This window comes from Phycodurus eques, chromosome 15, assembly GCF_024500275.1.
Source record: "Phycodurus eques isolate BA_2022a chromosome 15, UOR_Pequ_1.1, whole genome shotgun sequence".
NCBI lineage: Eukaryota > Metazoa > Chordata > Actinopteri > Syngnathiformes > Syngnathidae > Phycodurus > Phycodurus eques.
The window spans coordinates 3243459-3256591 of NC_084539.1; the positions used below are offsets into that span (position 1 = coordinate 3243459).

General features: G+C 42.6%; 1 protein-coding gene across 1 annotated transcript in view; it reads right to left on the bottom strand.

Annotated features, from left to right (window-relative positions):
* Positions 1-748: 748 nt before the first annotated feature.
* The window catches only part of LOC133414016 (SWI/SNF-related matrix-associated actin-dependent regulator of chromatin subfamily B member 1-like), a 32086-nt gene continuing 19701 nt past the window's right edge, over positions 749-13133 (bottom strand). Inside the window, exons 8-9 of the mRNA XM_061699048.1 lie at positions 6798-6929; positions 749-1966 (exon numbers count right to left, since the gene is read on the bottom strand). Coding sequence (XP_061555032.1) covers positions 1927-1966; positions 6798-6929 — 172 coding nt within the window. The 3' untranslated portion in view covers positions 749-1926. The remainder of the gene's footprint in view (positions 1967-6797; positions 6930-13133) is intronic.

Sequence of the window (13133 nt, forward strand, 5' to 3'; positions counted from 1 at the left end):
AGAGGCGGGGTACATATAAACAACCATTTTGACTCACATTCAAACCTACGGGCAATTTAGAGTCTTCAATCAGCCTACCATGCCTGTTTTTGGGATGTGGTAGGAAACCGGAGGAGCCAGAGAAACCCCACGCAGTCACGGGGAGAACATACAAACTCCACACAGGTACATTTGAACCCCGGTCCTCAGAGCTGTGAGGCAGACGTGCTAACCAGTCGTTCACCGTGATTGCACATTCAATTAATATTTTTTATACTGTATGTATATACCATACTTTTATCTTTTTATAGTGATGTTATTCTTTGTAGTCTTTGTAGCACCGCAGGCCCTTGAGTAGCCATGGCCCAATGGTTAAGATCATCGCCTGCCACCGTGGGGGACCTAGGTTCAAGACCCCGACTGGACCATCCGCCAACATCCCCCGGGCTCACGGCTGTGGTGTCCTTGAGCGAGACACTGATACCCGAAATGCTCCCCGGGCGCTTCAGCTGCCCCCTGCTCCAGTGTGTTCCACTAACATGTGTATGTGTTCACTGTGATGGGTTAAATGCAGAGAACAAATTTCGTGTGCATGCATGTTCATGACAATAAAAGATGGTTCTTCTTCTTCTTGAGTACCGTAATTTCAATACTCTGTGGTACACCCATATTGAAGAATTGACAATAAAAGCACCTTGACATTGACCTTAATGTCCAATAAACTACTACAGTATGAAAACATGCTATTAAGGAATATACATTTGGGCAATTTCCTTTATTATGTTCAATATAAAACAAAGAAGTTTCACAAAGAGAACAGACTATGACAGTGTTACAAGTAGAAAAAAAAAAAACTAATTTGTCAGAACAACATGGCACACAACACTTTTAAGACGCCATAGTCCTAGACCTCAGGGACAATGTCAAAAATAATAATTTTTCCCATGTAATGTATCACGTACAGTATGAACTATGTGTTCAAAGCATGCAAGTGAACAAAGTCTATTGATCTACGGCCTCTACATATAAACACGTCTTGAGCCGAGCTGGAATCGACACGCATGTATTCATCATTTCAGCCATTTTAAAAACACCAACATCAGACCATCAGGAAGAACTAGCCGGTTATTCTGACTTTCCAGACATTCTACCCACATTTTGCGGTATTTTGAACAACATATTTAGTTTGGTGAATCCTATAATTTACAATATAACAGTGTATCTGGTACCCCAGCTCCAAGCACTTATGTATAAGCCAATAAAAATATGTGATTTCTAAAACCGTCAATGTGAAAGTGAAGGATTTAGGTATTGGTAAGGAATTACAGATTTTTGTTTTTTTTTAAACTAGTTTGTGAAAGATTCCTATGAGTAGGGAAATACATGCGTGCATAATACTAGTTGATGAGAGGGAGCATCGGTCACACTGACTACATATTGATAATGTATATTATTGGTGTTATCCATGCATGTGTGAGTATCCTCAATAATCTTTAGGTCTCAGGATAATGTATTGAAGGACGGATCATTGGATGTAGCTTCAGACGACCTCTGAAACATTTGATACACATCCATCCATCCGTTTTCTGTACCGCTTAACCTCACAAGGGTCGCGGGCGCGCCCATTATTAAAATATGTATAATTTGTAGAATAATGAAAAACTGTTTGAGCGATGGCAGTCAAGGTTGAATCTAAGACAACCGACATCTTTGTTGCTGCATAACTGTCACATTTTATCCTAAAATCACAGGTGGGATTGGCTTTTCAGAGGTGGTCATATGTGCTTTGTTCCAAAATCTGTCACTTTCCTCAAAGTGTGTGCACTGACTACATATCAATATATTTACGATGTGTATCCATGCATTTGCGCGAGTATTCTCAATCATTCCTTGGTCTCCAGAGGACGTCTTGTAGGACAGATCTTCAGTGTAGCTTCAGACTTCTTTCTACCAGGATGGAGCAGTGTTGGCCAGTCGTCTCATACGTCTACAAAGACACATTATGGTCATTATCTTAAAATATATACAATTTGCAGAATAACCAAAATGTTTGGGCTATGTGCGTAGTCCAAAGGTTGAGACTTTTTTTTATTTGTATTTTTTTTATGTAAGAACTGTCACATTTTATCCTAAAGTAACAGATGGCAGTGACACTTTAGAGGTTGTCGGAGTATGTGAGTAATTTGTACTGAAATCTGTTCCGAAAAGGTGCGGGAGAGATGTTCAGATGACCTCCTCAAAAAGTAATAAGCCCATTTTAATTTCATTGACTAAAAACTGTTTTTTCCCCTGATTTTTTTGTAGTTTAAATACTTGTTTGCTAAATGGTAATGGACTGCACTTATATAGCGCTTTAACAACACCATCACAGTGCCCAAAGCGCTTTACAAAGTCTCACATTCACACACCAATGGGCGGCTGGTGCCATGCAAGGCGTTGCCAGCTCCACTGGGAGAAAATGAGGGTTCAGTGTCTTGCCCAAGGACACTTCGACATACAGACAGTCGGTGCCAGGATTCCGACCGGCGACCGTTCGGTCACCGGACAACCCGCTCTACCAACTGAGCCACAGCCGAAGGTTTATCCCCCCAAAAAAAACAGTTTTGTTTAAGCCTGTCCTCTTCCTGTCAGCCTCATTTAGCCGTCAGAAGTGGAGTGGCTCAAAAAATGGATAGATGGATGGAAGGTGAACCACCACTAAACATTTTCCAAAGGTTGACAAAATGTATATGGTTTTAGGGCCATGTCATCAATGATGACAATATGGTGATGTCGTCAATGGTGACTCGATTATCTTCTCTGATCACTGCCTGGACTGTCGCACTATTTCCAGGATTAACTGCTAAAAATGGTTTGCCGCTTCTTTGCTTGTGACTGCTCTCTGCTTCTGACGAACACCCAACAATGACCTCATCTCCAAAATGGCTGACAGGAAGAGAACGAGCTAAAAACTTTTTTTTTTTAAATGACTCTTCAAATAAATATTTAAACTACACACCGTGACAAATGTATTTTCTTCAGAAAATCAATCATATATTTAGTAGGTTAAATTAAATAGGGCTCATTACTTTTGCTTTACTTGTATTTGTAGTTTGACCTACAGTAGTTGGCTTCTTTGACTCCTCTCTTAAACTGTTGATCCTCTATCCATAAAGTTATCAGGGTTTTTCCATAATATACAGTAAAATTTGGAGGTGCCCATCTCCACCTAATTTAGGGCTGTCTCCAGCTCTAAATGGCCTTGACATCATGAAATCAGTTATTATTTGACCAGTGTTGCATACGTTGCACAATTTTGAAAATTGCAATTACAGCATTGCGCTGTGCGGGTGGGGTGGCGCTGTCCCAGAAACAGTTTGAAGTCGCTACTAACACAGTTGAGGAGAGTGTCCAAATGAAAGATTTTCTTTCCCATTACATAGGTAAATATTGTTTCATTTGCAACCAAGCACACTATGTTTTTGGCTTTTTAGAAATGACCCGTAAAAAATAAGTGTGTAGAACATTAGGGGACTTATACATCCACTGAAAGTTTGTCCTAATGGGTTTAAATACTTTGGCATAAATGTGAGAAAATACTCAGGCGCATAAAGATAACTGAAACTTTTGGATAAAGGTAAGATTGATACACAGGGTGGGTTGGCCTCCCTCTGTCTTTAATAGGTAGAGTGTGAATGAATGAAGAAAGAAGAAAAGAAGAAAATTGACTAATTTGTTTCATTGTATCCCACTGATCATACCGTAGTTTTTTTTTTTAGGGAGCTCAAAAGAGGTTTCTTCCTTCCTATGAAACAACTAAACTCAGTGAGTCAAAATGAACATTGTTCAAGCTCCTTATGACAAAGGAGACCTCAATCTGCCTAAATTTAGATATGATTTGGCCTCGCAACTTCGTCCCATGAGGATATGGTTGCACCCTGAGGATAGAGAAGTCAGGTGGTTAAGCATGGACCAGTTTGAGTTGGGTACCACTTCTTTGAAGGTTGTGTCGTTTTTGGGTTGAAAGAAAAACCTCTCTTGCATTACTAAAGACCTCATCACAGTTTTCCCCTATGTAGGCTTTACTTGGGCGGGCCACCCAAGTAAATTCACAGGCACTCGAGAAGATGAAACGAGAATCCCCCCTCCAAAAAAACAAACCAAAAAAAACATGCGCGCTCGTACTGTACAGACACAGGAAAAGCTCCACTCTGTCAATCATTGTAATTGTCAATCAAAGTACCGGTATGACCAGATAACTAGCAACCCTTTACTGCTCAGTGACTGTTTTTTTTTTGGTCAATGTCTTTCTGTGTCCAAAGTGTTCCCTGTCAATTGACTGTCTATTGTCGTACTAGAGCGGCTCCAACTAGCGGAGACAGAAAAAAACAGAATATGAAGTCCTTCAGTCAGATTCAGTAAATTCCCTTAATCAGGACATTCCCGCCAGCTACGCAGCCAGCTGTGGTAGCCCGCTTGGGAATGTCCTTGGATAAGACAAACAATTTCTTGCTGCTTTTAGCAAGGTTGGAGAGCTCAGAGAAGTTACACCAGAGATATGGAACAATAAAAGAATACATTATAAAGGAAAGGCATTCATGTGAATATAAGTAACTTTGCCAACTCAATCCCACCTCTTGATTACTTAAAAAAAAAAAATCAAATAAACACAAACAAAATGACTAAGCAAACACTATAAATTTGTTCCGAATGTTACGCCTTGATCTAGGTTGAAGGAAATCTTACATAATGCAACAAAATCAGACAGGAATTCTGAGTCATGGTTGTCAATCATAATGTCATTTTAGCGGTTTGAGGAAAAGGGTCTTTTCACAGGTAAGACCGTGTCAGCAGGTCTCATGAAGCATCCTAGTTGCCTTGTGAGTTTAACTGCCACGTGTGCCTAAAGCAGCGAAGGTAATGTCACAAATCGGCATTACAGTATGTATATATTTTTCTCCTCTTTTCTTCTTCCTCTCCAGTCCTGACTTTGCGCAGCTGTGTGTTTTTGCGTTGTGTTGTCTGTTCTCCTAACCAAAACACTGCACATTTCTCTGATGGGACAGACTTCAGTGCGATTAACAGGATGGAAGCCTTTTTTTATTTTGTTATCTGTCAGCGCATGACAAATTGGGCACATTTTTTTGTTTTATTTTAATCTGTTGATGATTAAAAATAAATTAAGGTAAATTATGCTTAAGTCGCCAAGTATGCCCAATCTTGGGGAAAGTGGAATCCTGCAGTTTAAAATATACAAGAGTTTTTATATAACCGAAGACCAAAAGCATTGAATTGGTGTACATTCCCATACAGCATGAAAAGAGTGAGAAGAGAAGGTGAAAAAAAAGCTTGATCATCTTTATTTGGAGCATATACATTGACAATTATATAAAGCTTGTTAAATATTGTACCCTGTATAATTATATATCGGCCTTCTGGATCTGCTACTGTACTATTCATTGTAAAAAGTAGTCTTTTGTGGACTAGTATTGAGACTCCTCTTTGTCTACAGTTATAAAAGGCTGAGATAACCTGAGTGAAATTATAGTCAATGAGGCATTTTTCTTCTGACTTAGTAAGGTGGGTTTCTTGTAATAGGAGGGGGTCTGTTTTAAATTTAGTGGTATAATCCATAATCTTAATTCTCTTTGCCCGTGATCGAATGCCATTGACATTCCAAGACACGAATGTTAAGTGTGACATATAATGGGTGTGTGTATCATAATTTTAAATAGATTTGGTACTATGCATTCTTTGTTATTGTTTTTTTGACAGTTTTCGGGAGATTTTTTGGTATTGTGTTGACGAATGTTATTTAGAGAGGGTGCTAGAGATGCTATATTTGAGTACTGCAAAGCCAGGGTACATAGAAGGGTAATAGAGATCACATACAGACAAACAATATAACAATACTCTCAGGCATATAATGTGAAAAATTAGTTTATTAAAGTTATTTTGCAACTCGCTTTTTCAACCCACAGACCAGCTTTGGCTCCTTCCCTGCCATAGAAGCTTTTGTCGCTGAGGATTGGATCGCCAAGGCCACTGCCCATCTCATACCGGACCCAACACCTATGGCCCCTCCCACAGGTGGTGAGTCCATGGGAAGACTTCTAAATAATGGCCTCACATATTAATACATTGGACATCTATGTTATTTTAGAGTTGGCACTGGAGGGCGTGTTAACCATAATGCTACTGTGAACGATCGTTGTTCTGGTTCGCTTGACTTAAACTTTTCGACTGCAGTCATTGTTAATAACAGTGTAATTAATGACACCTCAGAGAAATAATTGCGCGAGGGGATTATATGTGATTATATGTGATTATATGTTCCTTGTCCAGTGTTTTGCCTTTTTTGTGCCTCCCCCCCCCCAACATAAGGGATCAACATAATGGATGTTGATCCCTTTCCGAGGAGCTAGCTCCAGTCTTTGTGTTAATTCCACCGAGAGTGACTGAGAAGCTACAGCTGAAGAGAGTGCTGCTGGGCCCTGCTCACTTGTTTCGGGAGCTCAATGAAGCAGCGCGGCCTATGGTCATTGTGCTTCTCTGCAGCCTGTGAGAGCCAACGCAATGAGGGTCACTTGGAATTATCTCCCCGCTTCGGAGCCGTGACAGAAGGCACATATTTGATTGACAGCTGAAAGTTCTAGGGAGGCGGGGTTTTCAGAGCATTAAGCAAGACGCCCATAGCGTCTGCAAGCTGAATGTCTCAGTTCTTGATCATTTTGAAGCCTGATTTCCCATACTGTGGAGTATTTTTTATTCATTCATACTCTGTACATTCTGTACATAAGAGTATGTCCATATATAGTGTGTACACCCATGTGCCTCACCTTGTGTTCCTGTCTTGGTCTCGGATCTTCTTTTCCATTTCTGCATCTGTGAGTGTCTCCAACAGGGGACACCACTGGTCTGCATCACCTGTGTTACGAATGGCAATCTCTACTGTTGGTAGTGGGTTCTCACTGAAAGCAAAATAAATGCATCCGAAATCAGTCCCATCACAAATCACCACAACTGTAGAAATGTGGTGCTGGAAATGGCAGCATTACTTACAGAAAAGCAATATTTGATTCGCCATATGCTGAACTGAACAAGTGATAGGCTGAAGCCTTTCCAAAATCTAAGGACATTTTAAGACTTGCGGAAGTCGTGCATGGCAACACATATCAGCACAGCTCAACCAAGTTTTGAAGGCATACTTTTCCTCAACTGGAGCTTGAATTCCTTTCGAGCACACATCCAGAATCCTACCCATGGCATATTTCGGAACGGTGATTTCCAACCAGGCTACCGTGACACACGAATGTGCCGTGAGATATCATCAGGGTGGCCCGAGAAATTACACGTTTCACTTAATTTGTCTGAAAATAATTTTCACAATTATATCTTTGTTCCTCTCTCTATCCCAGCAATGTATAGTGACAGGCAGAGCAATTACTGTAACTGCTCTTCCATTAGATGGCAGAAGGTAAAATAAATCTATCCACCTGTTGCCATTCATACAACAGAAAAGGTCATGGCTTCCCGTGACTACTATATCAGCTCCGTGGTCAATTAAACCTTTTGTGACATCTTGGTTTGGTGATGTGGTGTGAGATTTATCTGACGTAAAATTAGTGCCATTGGAAACACAGTGATAGAAATTCTTTAATACAGCACAAATTAAGGTTGTGCTTCTTTGCATTGTACTTCTGACACTGGGTGGCTCTACTTTAACAAGACAGAAGCAATTAGTTCAAGACAAGTGGGTTGTGTGTCAGATATAACAAGCAAGTAAGAATGTTCCAGACCCTCTAAGGAAAAAAAATATGAGAAGGTGTTATAATTAATATGCACGGCTGCTATTGCAGTAATAAAAGACTATAATGTTGTATGGGGGGGAAAAAACTCGAGAACATCAGTGCGTGTACAACCCCAATTCCAAGGAAGTTGGGACGTTGTGTTATACATAAATAAGAACAGAATACAATAATTTGCAAATCATGTTTGACCTATATTTAATTGAATACACTACAAAGACAATACATTTAATGTTCAAACTGATAAACTTTGTTTTTAGCAAATAATAATTAACTTGGAATTTTATGGCTGCAACACGTTCCAAAAAAGCGGGGACAGGTGACAAAAAAGACTGAGAAAGTTGAGAAATGCTCATGAAACACCTGTTTGGAACATCCCGCAGGTGAACAGGCTAATTGGGAACAGGTGGGTGCCGTGATTGGGTAGAAAAGGAGCTTCCCTGAATTGCACAGTCATTCACAAGAAAAGATGGGGCGAGGGTCACCTCTGTGAACAAGTGCGTGAGAAAATAATCGAACAGTTTAAGGTCAATGTTCCTCATCGTACAATTGCAAGGAATTTAGGGATTTCATCATTTTCGGTCAATAATATCAAAAGGTATATATATATATATATATATATATATATATATATATATATATATATATATATATACACACACACACACACACACACACACGTGGCGAGACTACTGGCGAGACTAATACAGTGAGTGCACGAGTAATGTATAATTGGCCCAACAGAAATGTGACAACAAACTCAAGACAAAAAAATTAGCAGCCTGTTGCAATGGAACTGTAGGTTAGCTGTTTAAGAAGTTGATTGCAAGAGGGAAGAAGCTGTTGGAATGTCTGCTAGTTCTAGTTTGCATTGATCAGTAGCGCCTACCTGAGGGAAGGAGCTGGACGAGCCGGTGACCGGGATGTGGAGGGTCCGAGAGGATTTTGCACGCTCTTGTCTTAGTTCTGGCAGCGTGCAAGTCCTCAAGGGTGGATAGAGGGGTACCGACAATCTTGTGAGCAGTTTTGATTTTCCGTTGCAGTCGGAATTTGTCCTTTTTTGTAGCAGCACCAAACCAGACTGTGATGGAAGAACACAGGACTGATTCGATGACCGCTGTGTAAAACTGCCTCAACAGCTCCTGTGGCAGGTCGTGCTTTCTCAGAAGCCGCAGGAAGTACATCCTCTGCTGGGCCTTTTTGAGGACAGAGTTGATGTTGATCGCCCACTTCAGGTCCTGAGAGACTGTAATTCCCAGGAACTTGAAGGTCTCGACAGTTGACACAAGGCAGCTGGAAAGCGTGAGGGGCAGCTGTGGCGAAGGATGCCTCCTGAAGTCCACGATCATCTCTACAGTCTTGAGCATGTTCAGCTCCAGGTTGTGTCGGCCGCACCACAGCTCAAGCCGCTCCACTTCCTGTCGATATGCAGACTCGTCACCGTCGTTGATGAGGCCGATGACAGTGGTGTCACCTGCAAACTTCAGGAGTTTGACAGCCGAGTGCGTTGAGGTGCAGTCGTTCGTGTAGAGAGAGAAGAGCAGCGGAGAGGACACAACCTTGCAGCTGATGCTGCGTGTGGATGAGGTGGTCTCCCCCAGCCTCACCTGCTGTGTCCTGCCCGTCAGAAAGCTGTAAATCCACCGGCAGATGGCAGGCGAGACACTGAGCTGGAGAAGCTTGGAGGAAAGGAGTTCAGGGATGATGGTGTTGAACGCTGAGCTGACAAACTTCAGGAGTTTGACAGCCGGGTTCGTGTAGCGAGAGAAGAGCAGCGGAGAGAGGACACAACATTTGGGATGATGGTGTTGAACGCTGAGCTGACGTCCACGAACAGGATCCCCACGTAGGTCCCTGCACTGTCGAGGTGTTCTAGGATGAAGTGCAGTCCCATGTTGACTGCATCATCCGCAGACCTGTTCGCTCGGTAGGCAAACTGAAGGGGGTCCAGCAGGGGACCTGTGACGCTCTTGAAGTCCTTTGAACGTCTCGTGCTGGACCACCTCATGACCACAGATGTCAAGGCGACAGGCCTGTAGTCATTTAGACCCGAGAATGTAGGTTTCTTGGGGACTGGAATTTTGAAACAGGATGGTACTTCGCACAGTTCCAGAGATCTATTGAAGATCTGTGTGAAGACAGGTCCACGCAGACTTTGAGGCAGGATGGGGACACATGGTCTGGGCCTGCCGCTTTGTTAATCTTTTGTTGTTTGAAGATGCGTCTCACATCCTGTTCGTGGATGGTTAAGTCAGAGGTGTGATTGTGGTCGGTGGTGCGGCTGGGTGGGTGTGCGGTGTGAAAGTGTCCTTTTTAAATCTGTAGTAGAAGGTATTTAAGACGTTGGCTAGTGTGCTATTGTTCTCAGCTTGGGGGGATCGTCGCTTGTAATTGGTCAGCGATTGGAATGCGCTACATCCATAAGTGCAACGTAAACGCTACTATGCAAAGCAAAAGCCATTTATCAACACCCAGAAACGCCGCCGGCTTCTCTGGGCCCGAGCTCATCTAAGATGGACTGATGAAAAGTGGAAAAGTGTTCTGTGGTCCGACAAGTCCACATTTCAAATTGTTTTTGCAAATTGTGGACGGCATGTCCTCCGGGGCAGAGGAAAAGAACCATCCGGACTGCTATTGACGCAACGTTCAAAAGCCAGCATCTGTGACGGTATGGGGCTGTGTTAGTGCCAATGGCATGGGTAACTTACATATCTGTGAAGGCACCATTAATGCTGTAAGGTACATACAGGTTTAGGAGAAACATATGCTGCCATCCAAGCAACGTCTTTTTCATGGACGCCCCTGCTTATTTCAGCAAGACAATGCCAAACCACATTATGCACGTGTTTCAACAGCGTGGCTTCATAGTAAAAGAGTGCGGGTACTAGACTGGCCTTCCTGCATTCCAGACCTGTCTCCCATTGAAAATGTGTGCCGCATAATGAAGCGTAAAGTCCGGGACTGTTTACAGCTGAAGCTGTACATCAAGCAAGAATGGGAAAGAATTCCACTGAAAAATCTTCAACAATTAGTGTCCTCAGTTCCCAAACGCCTGCGATTGGCTGGCGACAAGTTCAGCGTGTACCCTGCCTCTCGCCCGAAGATTGCTGGGATAGGCTCCAGTACGCCCGAGACCCTAGTGAGGATAAGCGGAACGGAAGATGAATGAATGAATGAATGAGTTCCCAAACGTTTATCGAATGTCATTTAAAGAAAAGGTGATGTAACACAGTGGTAAACATGACCCTGTCCCATCTTTTTTTTGCAACCATAAAATTCTAAGTTAATGATTATTTTCTAAAAGCAATAAAGTTTACCAGTTTGAACATTAAATATCTTGTCTTTGTAGTGTATTTAATTAAATATAGGTTGAACATGATTTGCAAATCGTATTGTTTTTATGTTTAACACAACGTCCCAACTTCATTGGAATTGGGGTAGTACATTTCAATAAATTAGAATATATTCTGTTTTATTGAAATAACCTAGCTAAATAGATTGTGCAACAGAAGCTTGTAGATGACTAAAGATGTGATTTATCAGCTGGAAAATGCAAAAGGGACATAACCCTCAAGCGTTACACAGTTCCACTACAAATTTGAGAACAATAAATCACATCTACAGTCATCTGCCGGCTTCTACATTTATTCAAAAAGACAAGCTTTTCTAGTTTCTTGGCATTCAGGCGATTACATTTTTCTTCTTGCAACTTCTCCAGTTGTAGAGAACATCCGGTCACATGCCTTTTATTCACCATGTGCCATGATGTAATATAATATTTAACTTGTTACTACATCATATTGTACAGTTTGTATTTGGTTTTCTTTTGCGTTGCTTTACTCTGCTGTTTGAGCCAGGTTGGCACAGCAAATACCTTACCTGGATAAGGTTTGATAAGTAAAAAATACATGACTTCATGTACAGCTCTTAGTTTTTAAATGCAGCAGTGTGAAGTATTTGGTAGCTGTAAATGTGTTTGCATAATAACAAAAGACTGTTCATTGCAAATATTTATATGTGAACGTATAACTAGACAAAAAGCCGGGCTTGATTTCTTCATTGCTTTGGCCCGGGGACGTACGCTCGGCGAGCACAGAGTTTGTCCAGCCTGCATGTCCACCAAGTGCGGCTCAGCGGAAAAACTTAAATATCAGTGTTTGGCTCCCAGGCGGCTCCACTGTCTCGAAAAAAAAACATTTGGGGGGTTTACTTGAATGAATCAATTGTTGTATTGGCTTTATGGTGCCTGAGTAAACATGTAAAAGTCTGCCAAGAGGCCTGAAATCAGGTCATCCGAATTTCTTGAGTTTATCTACAGTATATCACTAGGGAAGAACTCTACCTAACTCTCTGCTATCGAGCCAGGACTGTCAACATAAACACATGTACTCTCACAAGTGGGTCTTCTACACAGAGGCAACCAATCAGAGGAAATGGGGCGGTCTTAACCATATATGGACAAAGCGGATACAAAACTGAGTCAAACCAAAGTAGTTGTCAGAAGGGCCTTTTCTGAGGTAGGACAATGGGTGAGCTGTGACAACCCGAGACATTGTGTGATTTCTGAAGACAAAAAACATGGCGGGGCCCCTTACATAGACTTGGAAAGGCAACCATTACAAGACAAAATTTCTTTTTTCACAAGTCTTTTTTTCTTTTTCAGCGGCGGATGGTCGCTTCGTTCTTTTCTCTTTTCCTTCGCCAGCTTCGCTAGCAGCGGCAACCCGTAGAGAGCCACTTGCGATCCCCGCAGCTACGTCAACACCAACTCGTCTGTCATAGAGGATCTGAGCGTCGAGCTGCCGCTGAAGAGGAAAAACGCTGATTCTTCCACTTCAACTGAGGAGCTGGCGCCCTCCTGTGTCCCCCACTCAGGCTGCTGGTGGAGCGGCGGGGCCCCCCCCGTCGCTCCTCGGGCCTGCTTCCTCCTCTTCTGTCTGTTCCTCGCGTCCCGCTGCGGTCACCTCTTCCTCTTCCCGTGGCTGTGCGGTCTGCTGACTTGGGGGGTGGCATTGGGTCCCTGCGGCCTCCACCGGGTGGCCAGTTGTCGGGGCACCTCGGTGGGGTCAGCGGACCACCCCGGGTCCTTTGGTGTGGGACGTGTCCTGTCCACCAGGCTGCTCAAGGCTTTGTGTATGCAAAACGGTGTCAATTAACTTGCGTGTGTCCACAGGCACACACCCCTGAGACTATTTCACCGGGTGTGGGGCCACTCACTTATTGCGACAAATAATTTATGAATATGCAAATTGCATGTGTATCCCCTCACTCACATTCTTGTCCCCAAGACTTTTATAATTTACATAGTCAATCCCACCAAACACACTCTTCTCCTGTCCTCGTCCTGTTCTGTCTTTTCCTGTCCTT